The sequence below is a fragment of the Giraffa tippelskirchi genome, chromosome 4, assembly GCF_054371585.1.
Source record: "Giraffa tippelskirchi isolate mGirTip1 chromosome 4, T2T-mGirTip1v1.2.pri, whole genome shotgun sequence".
NCBI lineage: Eukaryota > Metazoa > Chordata > Mammalia > Artiodactyla > Giraffidae > Giraffa > Giraffa tippelskirchi.
In genome coordinates this window covers 18,280,041-18,304,281 of record NC_137278.1, presented here as the reverse complement: position 1 = coordinate 18,304,281, position 24,241 = coordinate 18,280,041, and the positions used below count along the sequence as shown (strand labels likewise).

The following is a 24,241-nucleotide window of genomic DNA, read 5'->3' as shown; positions in this document are numbered from 1 at the left end:
TCTTGGTGTCCCATGGGATGCTGTTCTGCTGCTTCTGTTGAGGGCACGGTGATAGGGATATCACCACTGTTTTGCTCTCTAATTAGGAATATGTTTTCTTCTATAAAAGATTTGCTTTTCCAGTTTGGTTTGCCCAGACCATTGGTACATTTGTTGCTCATTGTTACTTTACATCAAGTGGTAAGGAATTGATGTTGCCCAGGTGGGCAGTAGGCAGGTCACGTAGGCAGCCTTGTTCTTAGAAATTCTGAACATATAGCCATAAATGCCTTGAATTTAGAAGTTAGTTCATTGCATACTATGATATTCTCTGAAGTATTAAAATTATTAGGATATGGACACTCATGTTTCCCTGAGTGTCCCAGGTCTCTTTCCAGAATCCATTCGTTTGACCTTGGAGCCCAGAAGGCTCTCACCTCGACTTGCTTCCTGTATTCTTAAGTCTCTTCTGTCTGCACCCCTCCCTTCTTTCTCATGCCATTTGTTTCCTGGAAAAATTGGGTCATTTGTTTTGCAGGAATGGAACATTCTGGGTGTGGCTGGTTACTTCCTAAGGTGGTTATTTAATTTGGCAACCTCTAATCCCTTTTTGTCTTAAAAACTGTAAGTTCGATCTTAATTAGATTCAGGGGTGTGTGAGTGTGTGTGTGTGTGTTTGATAAGAATACTTTGATACTGCTGGGACATTACATCACGAAGAGTTTGTTGTTTGACTCTCGTTTTAATGATACTACAATTGATTCTTAGGTTTCAGTGTTAATAACCTTTTTACCTTTGTTTCAGAAAAGCTTGATTCTTTGCTCTTGGACTACGATATCCTCTCCTTATCCAATATCCAACAGCACTCTGTGAGAAAAAGGGAGCTGCAGGCCTCGACACACTTAGAAACACTACTGACTTTTTCAGCCTTGAAAAGGTAATTTGAAGTATTCATAAAATAATGGGGCAGTGGGGTACTTGGTTTGGTAAAAGCAGAAAAATTGGAGTGTCTCATTAAATCTTAGAGAGTTACATTGTAAAGATTTGTAATTAGTATAATTATAGTCTGTCGTGCTTCTTGTAATAATGTATTGCTTATTCTAAAATTCATACTAATGACTATTTTTTAAAAATTAAATGTGTGTTCCAAAAGTGTTAATGATGGTTATTTATTGTTGTTTAATGATGGTATAATTTATTTTTTGGAATTCTGACAAAGAATTGAATGGTTGTAATACTTTTGTGCTGCTTTAGAATTGTCAGCCTTAGACTGAGTACTGTCTTCATTTTATATATGAAGATACTGAGCTTTAGAGATAAAGGATTTATTTAGGCCTCCACAGCCAAGTGGTGAGCTGGGTCTACAATTCAGTGCTCTTTCCTCATTGAATTGCTCTTATGTCAGAGCATACATGGATAGATGTGTGGTCTATTTGGTCATTAATTTTAATATCCCATGTTTTGCAGATGTAAATTTGTTAGATAATGATAGGCCTCTTTCTAAAGTCTTTTTAGAGAGTTTCAGTCATATCAAAAAACAAACATTAGGGGAATATAAATGGGCTGACTTTTTCTTTATACATGGGATAGGCCTTCTCAAACAAATATTTTAAAGTAATATATGTACTTAGCTTTAAAAAAAAACTACAGAGGGACTTCCCTGATAGTCCAGTGGTGAAGACTCCAGGCCTCCACTGCAGGGGCTGAGAGTTCAATCCCTGGTGGGGGAACTAAGATCTCTTAGACCTTGGGGCCCCCCTCCCCCCAAAAAGCAGACAGCAAGTATAAGACGTTTTCACTTCTAATTCTGTTGCACTTCCCAGACCCAGCAAGTTTCCTTCTAAACTTCCAAAGATTTTAATGAGTATTTTTGCATATAGATCTACATATGTGTAGGTGATATAGATAGCATAGATTTACCTCATTTTTAACAGCTGCATAAATATTCCTGTTTTTAGTACCCTGCAGATGGATATTGTTTAATCAGTGATTTTCCCCCCCTATAACAAACGGTGCTCCAGGGAATATCTTTATAAATATACTTTGTCTAGGTATCTTTTTAGGATACATTCCTGAAAGGTGAATTACTGTATTGGGTCAGGGGTGTACATGTTATAAATGCTTATTGATGTTGATAAAGGTTTATATGTTTCCTCCTAAAGGTTTATGTGTTTCAAGTTGAGATGCATTCTTTCTTTAGGCATTTTAAATTATACCTGACATCAAGTACTGAACGCTTTTCCAAAAATTTCAAAGTCGTGGTGGTGGATGGGAAAGATGAAAGGGAGTACCCCGTCAAATGGCAGGACTTCTTTAGCGGACACGTGGTTGGTGAGTAGGTGCTCATTTGTTTGCCCTCGTGTATGGACAGAGGAGCCTGGCGGGCTACAGTCAGTCCGTGGGGTCACAAGGAGTCGGACATGACTGAGTGACTACCACTGCTACCACTACTGGGAGGTTGGGTGTCCAGATTAAACTAGAGTTGTATTTTCTTTTTTGAGGGGAGGAGAATGGGGTGGCAAAGAAATTCTATTGTTTGTCTCTTTTATTTGAGCTTTGTAAGTCTGGAAGCAGAAGCATGCAAACAGGAGGAAATGGGTATTATCCAGCATGTCATTACTGATTGGGTATTTTGATCATACGATAAAGTTCCTCTTAAGTCATATGAATTTAACCTTCTTTTGTCTCCAGGGAAGGACTGTAGACTTCCTTATGAGATTGTAAACAAGGAAGATGGGATCATAGATCAATTATTTTACCTCCTATCATGTATTTATTTAACAAAATATATTAAACAAGTAATTGCAGTTTACTTCTGGAAATTTTTCTGCAATAAGAAAAAAAAATGGCCCTAAAATACTCAAAAAGTATAGTTCCAGACCTGTATATTCTAGATCATGCTTTCTGCCTCCTCTTTCTTACCCCAAAGTAAATAAAGTTATTCCAGAAGAAAATTTGTACTTTCTTTTGTTCGGTAACACACTCTAGATAATTCTCATAAGAGACCTGAGGGAAAGAGACTGGTTTCAGATGACTAGAGTTGAGATTCCTCCTTGGGAGTGAGAATATCCACCCACTTTCTGGGCCTGTGTTCCTTAGATCTCCACGGTGCCTGGGCGCATTCCACGCTGTAGAAGGGTGTGGTTGATTTTTATCAACAGTAGTGCATAGTTTTTTTGGTTAAAATTTTTTTAATAACGGCTATTTATTTTTTAAGGTGAGCCTGACTCTAGGGTTCTAGCACACATAGGAGATGATGATATTACAATAAGAATCAACACAGATGGGGCAGAATATAATATAGAGGTAAGTCTGCATGTCAATTTTTTTTTCAAGGAGCATATGTCTCTCATTTTTAGAAAGCCATTTCACAGTTGTTTTAGGAAGAAAAAGGTCTTTAATTATACTTATTTTCTCCTTGTATTTAAATTTTATTTTTTTAAGACCAGAAAAATAGATGAAATATGTTTTAAAAAACATATCTAAGATACTGTCATAGGACGCACTCTATATTTTTAAGTACAACAGTTGAGAGAAAGTCACATGTGGGATGGATAATAGAAGAGGAAACTTTCTTTCCCTCCTCTTTTCTTTATTCTTTCTCTTAATAATCCCCAAAAGGTAAAGCTTCTCAAAGATGAAATGGAAATCTCTTTCCTAGATGCTCTGGAAGTACGTGGTCAATAAAAGGTGACAGTTCATAGTCTGGGAAGTTAAAAGATGAAGCTATAGGACACTCAGGCTCTGACCACTCTTTCGTTGAAACCCTAGCAGTCGAAACCAAGCCCAAAGGAGCCACGTTTGTGTGAGACACATCACTGCATGTCAGATACCGGTCCAGAAAACAAACCGTTTGCTCCCAGTTTGTGTGTTGAAGTGTTTTCTGCTCCTCTAAAAAAAGAGAATACTCTGGAACATGGACACATGTTCTCTGAGGTTGCCACAGAAGGGAAACAGCTGGAGAATCCCACAGGGGAATTTTATGGGCCAGGCTTAGAAGTGGCCTACGTCACTTCTGCCCACGTTCCAGAACTCTTGTGTCTGATCTGCCTACAGAAGAGGCTGGAAAAGCTGACCTCCTATGCTCAAAAAGATAAACAGGAGGGAGTGCACAGCATTGTTTCTGCCACAGTGCACATGTTTGGTTATTTCCTTAAGATCATCTTTTCTTAGTCCAAAAATGTATGCATTTAGGATCCAAGTTGGTGATGATGGTTAGTCACTTAGTTGCAGTTGCGTCTGACTCTTGTGACCCAATGGACTGTAGCCTGCCAGGCTCCTCTGCCCATGAGATTTCTCAGGCAGGAATACTGGAGTGGGTTGCCATTTCCTTCTTCAGGGGATCTTCTGACCCAGGGCTTGAACCCATGTCTCCTGCATCACAGGTGGTCTCCTGAATTTCAGGAGGATTCTTTATTGCTGAGCCACCAGGGAAGCCCTAAGATCCAAGTTAAATTTTCTCAGATTCCTCACTTTTCCAAATAGTTCCCTTTGGGACAGTTAGAAATTCTGTTTTCATTCATTCCTCTCTGTTTCACCAAGTACAAAAATGATCATAATTAACATTTTCCTGTGAAATGGTCACTTAAAAGTAAACTCATCAGGTTTGTTGAAGGACTTTAGCATGAGATCAGTAATTTTTAAAGTGATCAAGTGGTTTATTACTTACTTAGAAGTCCACTATCTGCTTCCCACCCCCAACTCTGCCAGCTCTAGGAAATCACTAATCTATTCTCTGTCTGTTTACATTTGTCTTTTTGTTTCTTTAGATTTGCTTGGTCAACTTTTATAAATGGAATCACACAACATGTGATCTTTTGGTGTCTGGCTACTTTCATTTAGAATGTTTTCAACATTCATTCATGTTATAGCATGTGTCAAGTACACCATTTCTTTTTATTGCCAAATAATATTCCGTTGTTTGGATACACCACATTTTGTTTATTGATTCATCAGTTGGACATTTGCATTGTGTCTACTGTTTGGCTGTTATGACTAGTCCTGCTATGAACATTTTTGAACAAGTGAGCATGTATTTTCATTGCTCTTGGGTATGTAATATACTAGGAATGGAATTGTTGGCTAATATGATAACTCCTTTTTTAACTTTTTATAAAACTGCTTCACTGTTTTCCATAGTGACTGCAGTTGACATCCTCAGCATTTTCCATTTACTGCATTTTATATTTCATATTCCATTCTCACCAGCAGTAGATGAGGATTTCTCCAAGGGTTTCTCACCTCCTTGCCAATACTTGTTTTTAAATGTCTTTTTGATTACAGCTATCCTAGTGGATATGGTGTCCTTCAGGTTTTGATTTTCATTTCCATGATGGATATGGAGATACCTGGATGCACAGATACACAGACACCGCATCTTTTTTTGTATGAGCTATCTAATTCTGATGAGACCAGTGTCCTTACAGAGAAGAACTTGGTCTTGACTAGTCAGTTTACTTAACCTGGAAACAAATGTTACTGATATCTAAAAACAGGCAAAGCCTGTTATAAGAATTTAATAGTTAGGCATTTTTATATTTTCATCTCAGTTATATTTGTTTTCTATTTTAGCCGCTTTGGAGACTAATTAATGATACTAAAGACAAAAGAATGTTAGTTTATAAATCTGAAGATATCAAGAATGTTTCACGTTTGCAGTCTCCAAAAGTGTGTGGTTATATAAAGGCGGATAATGAAGAGTTGCTTCCAAAAGGGCTAGTAGACAGCGAGCCTCCTGATGGTAAGATGAAAAACATAGATTTCAAATAAAAAGCAAGCATAACAGTTGTCTTCAATAGGGATGGTTGTTAGTTGATTTAAAAAAAAAAAACATGATTATCAAGTAACTGTAGTATTAATTTTGGCTTGAAAATAGTTTTGTTCAGGAGAGATCAGGTATGTTCAGAGTGGTATGGCTATAGACAGGAAACAGTATTGTTCAGAAATTTTTTAAGTTACATTTTTTTGCCTATAATAATTGAAAACGCTAGAAAAAAGACTGGGGAAAAGGGAAATTGAATAATCTGAGGAAAAACATTTTCATTAGCAGGTAATTTAGAAATGACAGAATAGTACGATGAAAAAACAATCTTCAGATAGTTTATAAGAAATCAGTTGGTAGCAAGAGAGGTATATTTTGTTTAAAAGAAGATTAGCAGCCCTGGGACAGATGAATTTAAAGTGTTTTAAAGATCGTCTACCCATTTATTGTTGTTTTATTTAAAGATCAAGCTTTATTTTATTTTTAAATTTTTTCTGGCCATGCCAGGTGGCGTGTGGGATCCTAATTCTCTGCCTGGGGATCAAACCTGCACCTCTTACATTGGAAGCACAGGGTCTTAACCGCGGCACTGCCAGGGAAGTCCCCTCACTAGTTTTTTAATGTTGGATTATCTGGATATTTTTACTGTTACTTTAGTTAATTTGTAGACTTCTAGAAGAAAATGACACCTCCATAGTCTAGCAATAGATAGGTGGTTATTTTATTCTGTGAAGTACTTTTACACTTTTCCTTGTTTTTAAATTCTACAATTTTTTTAAAAACTTTTATTATTGCTATTTTTTTGGCGGCACCACAAGGCATTCGGGATCTTAGTTCCTCAACCAGGGATCGATCCCACGCCCCTTGCAGTGGCAGTGCAGAGTCTTAACCACTGGAATGCCAGTGAAGTACCTTGAATTCTACAATTTGAAAACCTTATTCTTACTTTTTACTTTTCTTTCTCCAAATTTTTCTTGTTCAAGATATTGTTAAGGATACTGAGCTCAAATAATATTTTTTTCAAAAACGTGCTAGATTTTAAAATTTGCTATAAAAAAACTCCTTGTTTTGGTGAATTTTGATTTAATAGTGCATCCAAATTCATATTAGAGCTTGTTCATCGGGTGAAGAGACGAGCTGACCCTAATCCCTTGAAGAACACGTGTAAATTATTGGTGGTAGCAGATCATCGCTTTTACAAATACATGGGCAGAGGGGAAGAGAGTACAACTACCAACTACTTGGTGAGTATTTGACACTGGAGGACGTAATGGGCAGAAACGTTCCTGTAGGTGGGCAAGTGCCATTTAAGCGAAGACTGCTGTATTTTGAAATGTAATGAAATGAGATCTGTTTCAGATGTTTTGTGATTTCCTAGAATATTTGAGGTCTGTCACCTGAGGTTCTTAACATTATTTAAACAATAATGTAGTGTGATTATTGTTAGTTGTTAGATGCTATTTTCAAATTTTTGAAAACCCATTTTACCTTTCAACTAGGATTTTTTGCACATCAGAATTTTTATGCATATTATGTTTAGGGAAAGTTCATAACATAGACCTTCTCTCTTTATAGAACTGAACTCTGTGAAAACATCACTGTTGTAATGACAGTGGTCCTGTTGGTGGGACATAATGGATGTATACTCCAGAGTGGGGGAAAAAAGTATTTGTATGAACCTGTGTGTATTATTTTTGCTTATATGTGTATATCAGAGGAATTGGTCACTTGGTTTGTATCATGTGAAATATCTAATCGTTAGACCGTAACTGAGTGAAATAAATGGAACTTTAGTGTCATAACTGTAGGACAAAGATTTTAAGGCAAGATTACAAAACCATTGATGCTGGATTTTTAAGCATTTACTATTGTAATTTTAAAAGTCAAGGGAATCATATTTCATTGACATTTTTTGTCAGTCTGACCTCATTCCTCGTGATCACTTGGCAGTGACTGAAATGACATTGAGGGAGTAAAAGAGAATGTAGCTATTCATTCTGTAGTGCTGCAGAGCCCAGCGCAGCAAAGCCGTCTTTCTCCTCGCCTTGCTGGTCCCATACTATGCATTTTTTTGTGCCGTTCTTTCCCTTGCCCTCCGTGTCAAGTAATTTTATTATGAGGGTAGTAGGAGTAGTGTGTGAAGTCATATAGTTCTTGTTCCTAAGTAAGAAACTCTTTCTTTTTTAAAATTAATTTGGTTTTTGGCTGTGCTGGGTCTTGGTTGCTGTGGGGGCTTTTCTCTAGTTGCAGCGAGCGGGGGATACTCTCCTGTTGGGATGCTCAGGCTTCTCATTGCTGTGGAGCATTGTTGGGGAGCATAGATTGAACAGTTGGGTGCTTAGGTGTAGGGCTGAGTTGTTCCACGGCATGTGGGATCTTCCTGGATCAGAGATTGAACCTGTATCTCCTGCATTGGCAGGCAGATTCTTTACCACCAAGCTACCAGGGAAGCCCAGGTATTCTTTCTTGAGAGGCTTCTTTTCTTAGTGTGGATTTTGTATTAGGGGCTCTTAGTTTACTTCTTTGTTCATTACACCAGGAATATGAATATAATGTAAGGTCTTGTCTTAGAAATTGCATTTCTTTTTTTTTTGGCTGCTCTAGGTCTTTGTTGCTGAGTGTGGACTTTCTCTAGTTGTGACTTGCAGGCTCTAGAGCATGCGGGCTTCAATAATTGTGGCACACAGGCTTAGTTACTGTGCGGCATGTGGGATCTCCAAGACCAGGGATTGAACCCGTGTCCCTTGCATTGGCAGGCAGGTTCCTAACCACTGGACCACGTGGAATTCCCAGAAATTGCATTTCTTGGTCTTAGAGTTACCGTAAGCAAAGAACAATTTCTTAGACCTGTAACATACTTCGCAGTTGCCAGAACAAACCTCATTTACCCAGTTTGAACAGTAAAGTCTTCTCTTAAGGAAAAGCTGGGTAATGAGTATCTTGTTCCTACTGTAGTTTAATCATACTTGGCTATTATACTGTCCCTCCTCCCTCAGTAATCTCTCTACTCTACCTCTCCCCCCACCCTGTGAGAGGACAGGAGAGAGGAGACATGGTGAGACCTTGTTCCTGTTTCTGCCTCGTGCTTGGGTGCTGAGCTTTGCCTAGGGAGGGTCTGGGATCGTGTTGGTGGTATGTGTCACTGCTCCTTACTACCTTCTGAAGGTTTTTTTTTTTTGAAGTATGTGGCAAGAGATAGAGTGAACAGAGTACTTCTTTGGGCAATAGCAATAAAGCAATAAGCAATTTATTTTATCTAAATAAAGCAATTTAGATAAATTGACTATTAACTTTGATTTCCATAGCTGAGTGGCAGTTTTTAAAAAACCCATTACTTGATATTTCCATTCTTTATGCAGTTGATTACCTGAAATTGGAGGTTAATTGTGCAACTGCTTTATTCTGGTAACATTTTAAGTTTGAGGCTAGAAATAATTTCTTTGATAGAACTGTCAACATTAAGAATAACATCGTAATGTCAGTTTTTTTACTTGGTGAAGCTTTCACAGTGATAATTTAAATTGATTTTTTTTTAATCCCTGAAGAACTTATATTAGACTACAAAGAATGGTGAAATATACATAATGTCTTTCTCTTACTCTCTTTTTATACACATAGATAGAGCTAATTGACAGAGTTGATGACATCTATCGAAACACTTCATGGGACAATGCAGGTTTTAAAGGTTATGGAATACAGATAGAACAGGTATTTATCAATGGATGTGTGTTATAATGTTCAACTAAGTTGTGTGGTGTAAATATTTGTCACTTGTATTAACAAGCCAAGAGCTTATCTTCTACTTTAATCATGAATTAATATTCTGATATGACAGTGATTTTTATCTGATAAACTTAAGTGTTTTGATACTATTTATAGATTATGAAATATTCTGTTCTTAGGCTTGTGCTACTAAGATCTTTTTTTCTGAATTCATGGCCTTTTCATCTTCTGTGTTGCTTTACTTTTGATTATGCTTAATGTCTTTAGTTAGAATTCTAACACATTGTTGAAGCCTTAGAAAATTCACTCAATAATGCTGTGTGTATGTTTTCAAGGCATTATACATATAGAACCATTAGATCTCTTTTCCTAAGAATTTCCCGAGTTCCTTTCTGTTAATGATGTCCACCATTGATGTATTAATGTCATCCTAATTATATCACATAGTAAAAATTGTTCCAAATTGATAAAACTTGTTATTAACAAGTATTCTGAAATTAGTTATTACTTGTAGGACAGACATTTTGACATGTAAATTAGGAAATTATCTCTCTTTTTTTTTCAGGTTGTTTATACTAAAGTAGCCTTATTACAGGTTCTATAGTGTAGAATTTAGAGAATAAAAAGAAAAAAGCTTTTGAAATCATGTATCATACTTCTAATAAATGTTACACTTTTATAATACTTCTATAAAACTAAGAATTATTTTTCCCTTTTCCATTTTCTTTTACTCTTTTGCATTTCCTTTTTAAAGTTTTTATTTGAATAGGTAATATATACACATGGTACAAAAGCCAGTGAAAAGTAAGTCTCCTCAGCTACCCGTTGTCAAACCAGTTTCTTTCCCCAGAGACATCCGTGTTGCTAGTTTCATCCATATCTTCCCAGAGATATTTTATGCATGTATAGCATGTCTTTGTCTATGTGTGGTATGTTGTACTCTTTTGCACCTTTTTCATTTCATGAATATGTTGATGATTACCCCATTATGGTACAATAAAGGTGTCTCACTTGTTTAAAACAGCTGCAGCATATTTGAATTTTAGCAGACCAATAAGTAAAGCTGCTTTTTACTTTAGGAATTTGGAACCAGTTTGAAAAAAACTAGATGTGGTAGGAGATTAAAATACCAGCTTCTTTAATGATGATAGGTGGGTTGGAGAATGTGGTTTAGATGTGCAGTCACAGTGGGCTCCCACCTAGTTCATCCCAGAATGGATCTTGATCACCTGGTACCAGAGCTTCAGAGCCCACCCCAGTGAGTTCACCACGTGGTGGGGAGCAGACTGCAGTATCCCCTCTGTAGGCAGGCGGATCGGGACTTTGTTCCTTTCTGCATTAGCCTTTGGAGAGAAACCAGCATCCCTTTTTTTTTTTTTTTTAAGTAGGATTAATATGAATCTGTGCTATATGTATAAGGAAAAACTTTTTTTTTTTTTTTTTACTCATATGTCTGTGGTGCACAGAGCTGTACATCTTATTCTCGTCTCTGAATCACTGGAATAAATGATTTTAGGCTCATGGAACCTAGATTTTTATTTTTTCCAACTAAATAAAGAAATAAAAAGGAGTAAACTTACACATTTATAAATCATTCTTTGACATATTTTTCATACCATTTTGCTTCTCAGTTTGTTTTTAATCATTGGATATTAGAACTGAAGAATTTTATGGAATTTTGACTCAAAAACTTTTTTTTTTTTAAGAATGGTCAGTGGTCTTTTTTTGACTTAGTTGAAACAAGGCAGTATTATTTTAGTCTTGTGAACTTTTATGAAGTGTTCTAAGTATTTTATCTCTTTAAGTATAGATTCGCATTCTCAAGTCTCCACAAGTGGTGAAACCTGGTGAAAGGCACTTCAATATGGCAAAAAGTTACCCAAATGAAGAAAAAGATGCTTGGGATGTGAAGACGTTGCTAGAGGTAGGTCATGGAACCCTGAGTGTGATACTGTTTAACACCATTCTGTGATTTCTAAAAATATGGGTCATGTCTGTATTAATGAGGGGGTGTCTTAGAAGTGGTGAGCACCAGGGTCAGCACACCCCAGGTGATCCAGTGGTGACCTCTTCCTCTGTCGCTTGGGCAGACAGCAAGGTGGACAGAACTGAAAGTGAAAATTGCTAGAAAGAAATGCTTCTTAATGGTAAAATCTCTGTGTATCTAATGAAGTAATGGGGCTTTAGGAAATAAATGGATACCCACCTTATTCTGAATAAATTTCTTATACACGATTTTGTTAGTTCAGGTCTCTTTGAAGCTTATTAGTAGATCTCTGAGGTCAGTAACTACCAAATGGTATGAAAATGTATTAGATGGTAGAGGTGTAACGTGGAGATCTGAAAGTACTCTAGGAAATTTTAAATCTGTGTTTTTATTTTGGTAACTAAGGATAACGTAAATACTGTATGCCATATGGATTCTTGTCTTGACAAGATACACTTTATCATTTTTGTCCCTGGGTGTCTGTCTGTGGGCTTCCCTAGTAGCTCAGATGGTAAAGCATCCACCTGCAATGCAGGAGACACAGGTTTGATCCCTAGCTTGGGAAGATTCCTCTGGAGAAGGAAATGGCAACCCATTCCAGTATTCTTGCCTGGAGAATTTCATGGATGGAGGAGCCTGGCGGGCTACAGTCCATGGGGTTGCAAAGAGTCAGACACAACTGAGTAACTAACACACACTCTGTCTATACCATTGCTTTGTTGTAAAATGGTCTTCTGTGAAGTGATAGCGTTTATCTTCTACTGTGTTGTTAACGTGTTAGTTTCCCATGGCTGCTGTAACAAATTACCGCAAATTTAGCGGCTTAAAACAGCACTTTGTTTATCTGATAGTTTCTAGACTTAGTCCATGCACAGTGTGGCTCATCTGGATTCTCTGGTTAGAGTCTCACAAGACTGAAGTGAAGTCAGGTTTTCAAAGCTTGAGTGGAATTAAGGCTATTATCTGTTTGAGATCCATAGAGTGCTGTATCTGTGTAATACTACTTAGCCACAAAAAAGAATGAAATTTTGTTATCTGCAACAACAGGGATGGACTTGGAGGGTCTTACGATAAGTAAATAAGTTAGAGAAGGATATTGTGTGATACCATTTATATATGCAATCCATAAATACAGCAAACTAGTGAATGTGGCGACAAAGAAATACTCACAGATACAGAGAACAAATATAAGTGGTTACCAGTGGGGAAAGGGAAAGGGCAATATAGGGGTAGGGCATGAAGTGGTGTAAACTGTTACGTATAAAATAAGCTACAAGGATATACTGTACAACACGGGAATATAGCCAGTATTTTATAACAACTATAAATGGAGTATAGCCTTTAAAATGTAAATTACTGTATTGTACATCTGTAATTTATGTCTATCAACTATACTTCGGTTTAAAAAAATGTAAAAAATTGCAGTTGTACAGTATGGTAGTATTGTGGAATATTCAGTTGAAACATCTCTTAGTCTGATGTAACTGTTAATCTAATTAAGAGCACTTTGTTTTTTTAAAAGCAATTTAGTTTTGATATTGCTGAAGAAGCATCTAAAGTCTGCCTAGCACATCTTTTCACGTACCAAGATTTTGATATGGGAACCCTTGGCTTAGCTTATGTTGGTTCTCCCAGAGCGAACAGTCATGGAGGTGTTTGTCCAAAGGGTAAGTTTTCCATTTGTTCTATGAAATATATGGGAATAGCAAGGTGATTGGATTATAATATAACTGTGTCATAATAATTATAATTATTGAACAAGCCATTTGTTTCTTTTTTCCTGTAGCTTATTACAGTCCAATTGGAAAGAAAAATATCTATTTGAATAGTGGTTTGACCAGCACAAAAAATTATGGTAAAACCATCCTTACAAAGGTATGTTCTTTAATTTTTAAAAGAGTAGATTTTGAGTTTATTGTAGTGGGACCTCAGCAGTTACATATTTATGTAGATATCTTTTTAAAAAGTAGTGCATACTGTTCTTTGTCTCTGCCTAAACGGATGTATGTTTTTAGTGACAAATATGAAAAGTATAAAGAAGAAAATATTGTCAGCTGTCAAACTTCTTTTGAGACCAATTGGGATTATTGTTTTTCCTAAAGACATCCTTTCTGGAGCCCTTCATCTGCAGCTCCTGATAAAGGACTGCTATCCAGAACATATAAGGAGTATACTGAAAACTCAGAAATAAAAAAACGAACAACCCAATTTTAAAATAGGCCAAAGATCTTAATAAATACCTCACCAAAGAAGACATACAGATGGCAAATAAGCATAATGAAAAGATGCTCAACACTGTATGTTATTAGGCAATTGCAAATCAAAACAACAAGGAGAGCCCATTATAAAACTAATAGAATCGCTAATATCCAAAGTAGTGATAATACCAAATGCTAGTGAGGATGTGGAACAACATAAATTCTCATACATTGCTGGTGGGAATGCAAAATGGTGTTAATACAATCGCTTAGGAAGACAGTGTGGCAGTGTCTCAGAAAAATAAACATACTCTGGTGTTTCATTGGACCCAGCACCCTTAGTATTTAGTCAAAGGAATCCTCACAGAAGCCTGCCCGTGGATGTTTGTAACATCTGTATTAGTGGTTACCAAGACTTGGAAGCAACCAAGATGTCTTTCCATAGGTGAATGGATAAACAAACTGGTACATCCAGACAATGGAATACTATTAAACACTTTAAAAAAGAGCTATCAAGTTATAAACACATGGAGGAACGATAAATGTATATTATTAAGTAGAAGAAGCCAATCTGTTTGATTCCATCTATATGATATTCTGTAAAAGGCAAAGCTATGGGGGCAATAAAATGATGAGTGGTTGCCAAGAGTGGAGGGAGGGATGAGTAGGCAGAGTACAGAGGATTTTCTTTCGGGTGTTGAAACTATTCTGTATACTTTAATGATGGATGTAAAACATGTGGGGACTTCTCTGACAGTCCAGTGGTTAAGATTCTGCCTCCCAGTGCAGGGAGTGCAGGTTCGATCCCGTGTCAGGAATCTAAGATCTCACATGCCCCATGGCCAAAAACCAAAACATGAAACAAGTAATGTGATAAAAAATTCAATGAAGACTTTAAAAATAGTCCACATTAAAAATAATTTTTTTAAAAAAGAAAAAGACATCATGTATTTGCCAAAACCCATAGAAAGTACAACACAAAGAGCAAACCCTCATATAAATTAGGGACTTTGGTGAATTAAAAAAAAAATGAAATGGGATGAAAGAGAATATGATAAGCAGTTTTCGGAAACTTTAATTTCCGAAATTGTTTTTATGGTGTTCCTTTACCTTTTTGGCATTACAGTATCATCAGTGGTTTGATTTCATGACATGTCTTCCAGACTTTTTCTATTGTTTAAGACACATGAAACAAAAAAATAAATTATTTACATGTTTTTTAAAGTGTTAGTCTGTTTTTTTTGAAGTGGATTAGAGAATCCACTAATGAATTTTTCCAAAGCATAGTTTGGAATTACTTCCCCATATTGTACCTTTGGGATTTGAATACTTTTTTGCTAAAAATGCAAAGTTTTCTTTACTACCATTTTAATATTAACACTTGGAAATCATCAACACATTGGTTTCAGAATTGGGACTCTTTGTTTTAAAAAAATATACAATGTCTTGTAAAATATGTACAGATTTTTTTCATGTCCATGAGGTGATCCCTCCCCCCCACCCCCCACTGCCACCACCAATCTCAGGGGGAAAAAAAAATCAGTAAATTGTTATTTTATGCAGTTGAATATGGGAAAATTTTTTAGCTTTAGGTGATTGGTTATTAGCTCTTTGGTTTATCAGTGCCAGGCGGTTTTGGAATGGCCAGTGTTTGGTTCCTCACTGAGTGTTCCAGTCTATCTTTTAATTTATATTTTCTTACATTGATTTAAATTCATCCATATACTACTTAACAGTATTCAATACAATCTTAAATATTCCATTTAATTTCTGTAACTATTAGAAGAAGTCATAGACCAACTGTTGCCCTGTTGTTGATCTGAATCTGACTGATCAGGTCCCATTTTAAGAGAATGGAGCCCAGCTGGCCACAGCAGGTGATGGTTAGGTGTTAGGAAGTAACGTTTTCCCTGCGTGATCCTTCAGGAAGCTGACCTCGTTACAACTCATGAATTGGGGCACAACTTTGGAGCAGAGCACGACCCAGATGGTCTGGCGGAATGTGCCCCAAATGAGGACCAGGGAGGGAAGTACGTCATGTACCCCATAGCTGTGAGCGGCGACCACGAGAACAATAAGGTACATGTCTTCTGGCGCTTTTTTTTTTTTAATGTGATTAGGGAAGAAGAGATGATGCTGAATGATAATGAGAGCCCAGAAAATCTTTCCATTCATGCTGCAGTCCACAGGGTCACAGAGAGTCGGACATGACTGAGTGACTGAACAGCAGCAGCTAGGGATGGAACTGCACATTAACAAGTACTGTGAAACATGGTCCATCTAAATCTGCTCATTTGGACTGTGTGTTGTCAAGGTTAATCATGTGTTGCTTTGAGCTGTATGGAAGATTAATTACTTCATGCCTTGCACTGGAGTCCTAGTTTGCAGGGTTTGGTGGGCTTAGACTTTCAGTTAAAATTTTCTTTCATTTACAAGTGTATCATTCATATTAACTCTACATTGCTTCACAATTTGCATGTTTTAATAAACTTTTGCAACAAAATATGTGATTTGCCAGATGTAAGTGTCCTATGGGTAAGGCCCTTGCCTTTCTGGTTTACAGCTCTGTCTCCAGTGCTCATTCAGGGTACCTGGTATGCAGTAAATAATACTTACTTTGTCAAGTAAGTAGAGAGATCATATCCTGTTGAAGGTGTCTGGAATACTCGACACTCATTGACTTGGGACATGGGAAACAGCTTCAGAGACTTCCTGAGAGTGGCTGTGACTCACTCGTAGAGTCTGAACTGAAAGTCTTCATAGACGTCTGTCTGGTCCTTTTTCCTTTTTGCAAGAGAATGGAAAGTGGGGCTGAAAATTCCAAGCTTCTAATCATGGCTTGGTCTTTCTGGTGACCAGTGCCTACTCCGAGTCTGCTCATTACAACAAAAGACACTCCTATTACCTTGGAAATTACGGAGGTTTTAGGAGCTCTGTGCCAGGAGCTGTGGCCAGAGACAAGTGTATGTTTTATACTGTCTCATGAGGGTCTTGTGCTCTCTGCTCCTCAGGGGTCTCATGGCGCTTGTCTGGGTGGCAGATGAAGCCATTGTAGTGATTTGCAGACTGTGGAGGCCCTGTCTCTAAAAGTACTCGGGCTGAGTTTTACCCAAATCTTGTTCCACTTTTCTTGATATTTTCAAATTGTTTGGGAACTGGACTCTATTTTAGAGCATCAGGAAAAATGCCCAAATGTAGGTCATTTCTGTGGTTTTGTATATCAAGTGGACAAGCTAGGGGTCAACTGTAGCAACTCAAACTTAAGATCTTGGGAACCCATGAAGACCTTTAGGTAATAATTTGGAATTTAATCTTTTAATAGACTATATACACACACACACACACACACACATACATATATATGTAGTATCACACCTCTTACTAAACACAACTGTTAAAAACACTTTAAACATGGATCACTGATGTAAATTCAGGGAATCAGAGCAGATGTGTTCTGCAGGCCTGGATCATTGTATCTAGGAAGACGGGTCTGCCCGGTTCTCATTGTCCCCGCAGTAGAGCCACTCTGAGCCCGAGGTGGCTTAGTCTGGTGACTCATGCCCGACTGGTGGGGGTGTTTGGTCTCAGCATTTGTGTAGCTTACTTTCCTGTGAAGAATTTTAGGCTCTTCACCAAATTCACATATTTCTAGCCTCCTACACAGGAAGGTGCCGTGCAAATGGCATTTAAAGGCAACAGTGAACCTGATAAACCTTCAAGCTGGTTCTGGTTGTGGCTTTTGCGTTAAAGTTTGTCCCTGGAGAATAAGCATAAACATTACCTGAATTTTTATGTTATCTTGGGTCCTATGTGGCCTTTTTTCTCTTAAGATGTTTTCAAACTGCAGTAAACAGTCCATCTATAAGACCATTGAAAGCAAGTCCCAGGAATGTTTCCAAGAACGCAGCAACAAAGTGTGTGGGAACTCCAGGGTGGACGAGGGCGAGGAGTGTGATCCCGGCATCATGTACCTCAACAATGACACTTGCTGCAACAGTGACTGCACGCTGAGGCCGGGTGTGCAGTGCAGGTGAGGGGTGCAGCATGGTGGGTGTGCACGTGCCTAACGAGGGGTCCCCAAAATGGTGGGCTGAAAACGCAGGGCCTTTCAAATCATTAGAGGGCCTGTGAAGTGTGTGTCTACCCCTGTACAGCAAGAAAAATGTTTTTTGGAAAGCAATTTGACATTCCATGACAAATCCTCGGTCTTGTATCCTCTCTGCTGTAGCGATGCCGTAGTACAAAGAATCCTAAGGAAGCAGAGATGACCGAAAATGACTTAGCAAGGAGGTTCATGGCCACATTCTTTCATAACAACAATCCTGGGACATAAACTCATTACTGTGTATCTATGCTGTAGAATAGCATTGAAGAATGCTGTTGAATCACAGAAACTAAATGTGGAGGAAGGTTTAGTTATAAATCTCTAACTTGTTACAGGTTACAAGTTAGAAGGTCTTGTATTTCCATTTTTAATGTCCCGTGCCTGGCTTAGAAGTAGAGGGGGTAACTTTAATTTATGGTGAGTGACAGATTTAATTGTGTAAAGTGCATATTAACACTGTAAATACTAACCAGGCTGCCTAGTTTCTTGACTACTGATTGCCTTGTGGGGTTGGCTTTTGTTTTTGTTCTGTTTTTTTTTGCTTTAATTTTTGGCTGGGTCATGTGGCATGAGGGATCTTAGTTCCCTGACCAAGGAGCGAACTGATGCACCCTGCATTGGGAGGTCACTGGATCACCAGGGAAGTCCCTTTTGAAAAAAAGTCCCTTTAAAAAAAAAATGGACTAAGTGAATGAAAACCAAGGACACCAAGGTGTTTTAAAGATGAATCACTGTGGACCACTCTGCTGCCCGTGTCTGCATCAGGAAGGGCAGAGGGACCGTGTCCGGTGGTGCCAGCACCTGGGAGTCTGTGTAGCAGTGAGTGGCCCCAGCCAGGAGACTCTGCCTTGCCCTCTCAGGTTCCTGTGGCATGACCATAGTCTGTGCTGTGAAGCTGGCCACTGACTTGGACTGTGTGTTCTTCCTCTGCAGTGATAGGAACAGTCCTTGCTGTAAAAACTGTCAGTTCGAGACGGCCCAGAAGAAGTGCCAAGAGGCTATTAACGCTACTTGCAAAGGCGTGTCTTATTGTACAGGTATGTCCTCCTGGTGGTTCTCTTAGAATAATTTGTTCAGATGGGTATGCCTGTGTTTGAAAACAGAGTTGTGTTCCATTCAGGTGAATCTAACCTTTTACCTTACGGACAGAGTTGAGTTGATCACAGCACGCTTTGCATTGGTCACTGCAAGACCTGCGATCATTCACTTCCATTCTCCTTTCCCTCATAGGCATCAGCTTTAATGTCTTTGATATTTGCCTGGATATGTGTATGTCCTTGAGATAATCTGTTATTTTTTGTTGCTGTTGTTGTTGAGTTGCTAAGTTGTTTGTCCAACTCTTTGTGACCTCATGGACTATAGCCCACCAGGCTCCTCTGACCATGGAACTTCCCAGGCAGGGATGCTGGAGTGGGTTGCCATTTCCTCCTCCAGAGGATCTTCCCGACCCAGGGATTGAACCTGCATCTCTGCATCTCCTGCATTGGCAGGCAGAGTCTTGACCACTGAGCCACCTGGGAAGCCCGTTATTTTCTGTACTTTTTAATGTTTGTCTATTTGGCTGCACTCAGCATGTGCGCTTTGGTTTCCTGCCCAGGGATCGAATTCGTGGCCCCCTGCAGTGGAGCACAGAGTCTTAGCTACTAGACTACCAGGGAACTCTCTACATGTGTGTTTTTAATGTACCAAAATGATACTATACATTAGATCTTTTTTGAAAACTTAATGCCATGTTTTTACAATTGTGTTTTCTATTGCTTTGTATTTCTCTGTGTGTCTAGTTCATTGTTTTGGGCCCTTGCTGGGTTTCCAGTGATTTACTGTGTTTGCTTATCTGTTCACCAAGCAATAGCTATTAGGATTTCTCTCCTAATACTGCCCGTAGGACTACACTGGGCATCCTCACACATCTCCTTTGGGAGCCATGAGGGCTTCCTGGGTGCATAGGGAAGCATGGAATTGCTTAGTCGTGGAGGGTGGCTCTCCAGTGGTCTCTGGAACAGTAGTAAGGGTTAGTCAGTGCCACCATGGGGCGTCCCGGTTCCTGTATTCTGATGTCATTGTCAACACACTGTATTATGTAGCTCGTTTTTGCCAGTCTGAGTGTAAAGTGATTTCTTCTCCTTATTTACATTTTTCATGAACATTTCTATATTTGTTAGCTATTTAGATTTCTTCTGTGCATAATTAGTTCATTTATTTGGTCCATTTATAAAAATTGGGCTTAATTTTTGCTATTATTGATTTGGAGGAGTTCTTTCATGATAATCCATTTGGTTTAAATACTGCATATGCCTTACTCCTATCTGTTGTCCTTTGGAACAGAAATCTTTCACTTGAATCACATCTGTCATTTTGTTTCTCTGTGTGTGTGTGTATTTTTTGAGTTGTGGATCATTACCAAGATATTTTCCACAGTTGGTTCTGTTAGCTTCATAATTTTATCTTTTACCTTTAGGACTTTAATCTGTCTCGAGCTAGTTTTAAGATTATCTGTATTGACTGTCAATATTCCCTGTAGTTCTGTCCTTTCAGAAATCTCCAAGCTGTATTATCAGGTACATGTTCTCCATATCTTCTTGGTCTTGCTATTCTTTCATCACTATGTAATGCTCCTTTCTGACCCTTGTGATTTAATTTTTGAAATTTTTATTGGAGTACAGTTGATTTACAGTGTTGTGTTAGTTCCAGGCACACAGCAGAGTGAATTAGTTATGCATATACTCTTTTAAAGTGATATTCAGTTTGCTACCTGTGTGCTCGTGTTGTCCTTCTTATTTGTCTGGTGTATCTATCCCGTCTTATATTTTTTCACTTAATATATCCTTTGGTTGCTTGGCTTGATTTTTATAACAGCTTTATTGAGAGATAATAAGCATATCATACCACCTGTCCACTTGAAGTGTAAGCTCAGTGGTTTCTAGTATATTCATGTTTGTGCATCCACCTACCAGTCAGTTTTCATTGCCTCAGAAAGAAACCCAGACTCTTCAGCTATCATTTCAAATCTCCTCATCCTCCCAGCTCCAGACAACCACTACTTTACTTTCTATGTCAATGGATTTGTCTAATCTGGATGTTTCATATAAATGGAATCATACAAATGTGTGCTGCTTTCAGAATGTTTTCAAGATTAATCCATGTCGTAGCATGAATCAGTCTTTCGTTTATTCTTATGGCTGAATAATATTCCATTGTATGGATATATCACATTTTCTTATTCATTCATCAACTGATGGATTTTGGATTGTTGCTGCTTTTTGGCTGCTGTGAGTAATGCTACTATGCAGATTTGTGTGCAAGTTTTTGTGTAGACTTAGGTTTTTATTTCTCATGTGTCTGTGTGTGTGTGTGTGTGTGTATCCAGTTGTAGAATTGCTGGGTCCTGTGGTACGTCTGTTTAATCCTTTGAAGAACTGCCAGGCTGTTTTCCAAAGTGACTACACCATTTGTACATTCCCACCAGCATGTGTGAAGGTTCCAACTTCTACAAATCCTCACCAGTGCTTGTTATTATTTGTCTTATTTTTTTGGCAGCTCTGCACAGCATGCGAGATCTTAGTTCCCCGACCAGGGATCAAACCCGTGCCCCCTGCAGTGGAAGTGTGGTCCTGACCATTGGACTGCCCAGGAATTCCCCTGTCTTTCTGATCACAGCCATCCTAGTGGATGTGAAGTTTTATCTCACTTCGATTCTTCCTTCAGCTTTTAAATGTGCATTTTATGTTACTCATGATTCTAACATTCTGCGATCTGTCAGTATCACATTAGTTTGTCAAATATCAGGAGCCTTGGTATCTCAGTCAGCCTTTAAAAAACACTTTCTACTGTGCTCACTGTTGTCTTTACTGTAATAACAAAACAGTTTTAGGAAGGTGCTTTCTTTCTAAATACGTGTAAAACAATTTGAAAAAAGATTTCCTTATCAAAGAGACTTCTGTTCCCATGGTATTTATATGAAGTAGCAGCAGCATCACCTGGGCTCCTGTAGGAGTGCTCAGGCCCCTCCCTGGGCCTCCTGCACCAGCCACTCTGTGGACAGAGCCCAGTGCCTGCTCCACTCGGAGGACTGTGCTAAATAGGTGATGCTGTGTTCTTAATTATTTTCCTGTGCATCTTCACACTCTGATGTAATCTTTTAAGAACAGATGTTCAACAAAAAGCATTTTTTTTGGATCTGCTGAGAGCAGCGTGACATAAATATGGTGACAGTGCAGAGTATAAACCTGCACTGAACTTGCTGTCCTTTTTCCAGAGCTTGCTTTCAGTGGGGGTGAGTTGTCTGTAAGACAGTCTTGTTGACACTTTGAATGCCCAGCATGCGTAACAGATTTTCATAAAATCAGAGGCAAAGGTTAACAGCTTAAGTGTGTCATCTGCGTTGGGTAGTTTAAGAAAGTCTGCTTCTGTGGGAAAAAGGGCAGAGTCCTTTAAGTTCATAGACCTTTAAGTCTGAATTCTTTTGATTGGTTCCATTCTTCACTTGGGGGCTTCCCTGGTGGCTCAGCTGGTAAAGAATCTGCCTGAAATGTGGGAGACCTGGGTTCGATCTCTGGGTTGGGAAGATCCCCTGGAGAAGGGAAAGGCTACCCACTCCAAAATTCTGGCCTGGAGAATTCCATGGACTGTATAGCCCATGGGGTCGCAAAGAGTTGGACACGACTGAACGACTTTCACTTCATTCCTCACTTGAAAAGCCAGGCCTATGGTGTCTTCATACAGTCATTTTTCTCTTCTCTTTTAGCGTTGACTTTTAACTGCTTGTGCTTTTCATTTTCCAGAATGAGTCACTCGTTTCACCCATTCTCCTGAATTTAACATTTTTGGGTGGCTTTCCTTTGTCCTTAAGAATCATTGATTCTTTCAAGAAATATCTGTGGCTTACCCACAGTGTGACAGGATTGGACATACATTGATTCATTAATAGATTTGGTTTTTGCTCTCATAGAGCTTACCAGTCTGGTTGTCAGAAACAGAAAAGAACCACAGATAATCAAATAGATGCACACTGTAAGACGTGCTGTGAAGGGGAGAAGTGGCGTGTAGTGATGGGGCCTGAGGTGAGAGGGGCTTCCAGCGGAGGTGGGGTCCTAAGGTTGTCTGGGGGAGGAGACACTTGAGAGAAAATGTAAAGGATGAGGAAGGCCAGCCTGGCCTGAAAGAGGGAGACAAGAGCCCTCTGGGGACTGAGCAGCATGTGTTAAGGTTCTGAGGTGAGAGGAATGGAAGAAGGTGAAGAAGGGTGGCCGTGGTGGTGGGCATGTGGGCTGGAGAGGGCTGTGGGCAGGAGGCCCTCCGGGGGAGTGTGTGGTCAAGTCAGGGCTCACGGGCGTCTTTTTATTAGTGGCAGTAGTAGGGATCTGTTTTATATACACATTCTTTTATACGCACATTTTGTTTCACTACGAAGAGGTAAAAGAAGGATACCTGGAATGTGTAGGTCCTGATGGAGGCAAGGCTGCGGGGCTGAGTGGACACTGGGCAGCTCAGTGCTTGGCGCGGTGCTCCCCAGCTCCCGATGGAGCAGGTCCAGGTGACTCACGGTGACCGTGTGCCCCGCACTGCAGGTAACAGCAGCGAGTGCCCGCCTCCCGGAAACGCCGCAGATGACACCGTGTGCCTGGATCTCGGCAAGTGTAAGGACGGCAAGTGCGTGCCCTTCTGCGAGCGCGAGCAGAGGCTGGAGTCCTGTGCGTGTAATGGTGAGCGTGTGCCCCTGCCCGTCCTGGCAGGGGGGGCAGAGGTGGCCCTTGCCTGCCAGCCCGTCCCCGCCCTTGGGGGCCCAGCAGGGTCAGGGCAGCAGAGGAGCGCGTGTGTGTGAGGCTCTGCTCCATTTCAGAAACTGACAACTCGTGCAAGGTGTGCTGCAGGGACCCCTCGGGCCGCTGCCTGCCTTACGTCGACGCCGAACAGAAGAACTTATTTTTGAGGAAGGGCAAGCCCTGTACAGTAGGCTTCTGTGACATGAATGTGAGTATTTATTTATGTACAGTATTTATTCATGTGAAGCTTTTGTTTTGTAAATGCTTGGCTTTGCAAATGGAAGGAAATCAGAACACAGACAGTGCCAAGTCTGACCACTGTCCTCGTGAGAGTCCAGGTAGGTTCCATGGGTGTCTCAGGAGACCGCGCAGGCCCTGGGGGCTTCATGCTAAAGCTGGTTGCTTTTAGGCAGTGAGTCCACTTACAATACCCTTGCCTGGAAAATCCCATGCACAGAGGAGCCTGGTAGGCTACAATCCATGGGGTTGCAAAGAGTTGGACATGACTTCACTTCCCACTTACTTGGTTTTCTAGGCTAATTGTAAAACTTACGCTGCAGCACTGTGGGCTGTGCCCTTGAAATGGGTACAGAGTAGGTAGGAATGACCTGCTGGCGGCCTGACCCGCCTTCGTCAGACCCTTGTGCTCCTCACAGAAACAAGACTATCCTGGCACACTCACAGAAGAGGGTTGCTAGGGTCTTGGGAGGCTTCTGCAGGCTGTCT

The 24,241-nt window shown here is 39.5% G+C and overlaps 1 protein-coding gene across 2 annotated transcripts in view; it reads left to right on the top strand.

The window, feature by feature from the left end:
- Positions 1-24,241, top strand: part of ADAM17 (ADAM metallopeptidase domain 17) — a 42,383-nt gene that overhangs the window by 12,868 nt on the left and 5,274 nt on the right. For both annotated transcript variants that reach the window (XM_081483469.1, XM_081483470.1), the window contains exons 2-15: positions 784-916; positions 2,180-2,310; positions 3,197-3,285; positions 5,551-5,719; positions 6,851-6,984; positions 9,359-9,448; positions 11,274-11,387; positions 12,973-13,117; positions 13,237-13,325; positions 15,575-15,727; positions 17,479-17,678; positions 18,687-18,790; positions 23,321-23,455; positions 23,593-23,723. In XM_081483469.1, the coding sequence (XP_081339595.1) occupies positions 784-916; positions 2,180-2,310; positions 3,197-3,285; positions 5,551-5,719; positions 6,851-6,984; positions 9,359-9,448; positions 11,274-11,387; positions 12,973-13,117; positions 13,237-13,325; positions 15,575-15,727; positions 17,479-17,678; positions 18,687-18,790; positions 23,321-23,455; positions 23,593-23,723 (1,817 nt within the window). The remainder of the gene's footprint in view (positions 1-783; positions 917-2,179; positions 2,311-3,196; positions 3,286-5,550; positions 5,720-6,850; positions 6,985-9,358; positions 9,449-11,273; positions 11,388-12,972; positions 13,118-13,236; positions 13,326-15,574; positions 15,728-17,478; positions 17,679-18,686; positions 18,791-23,320; positions 23,456-23,592; positions 23,724-24,241) is intronic.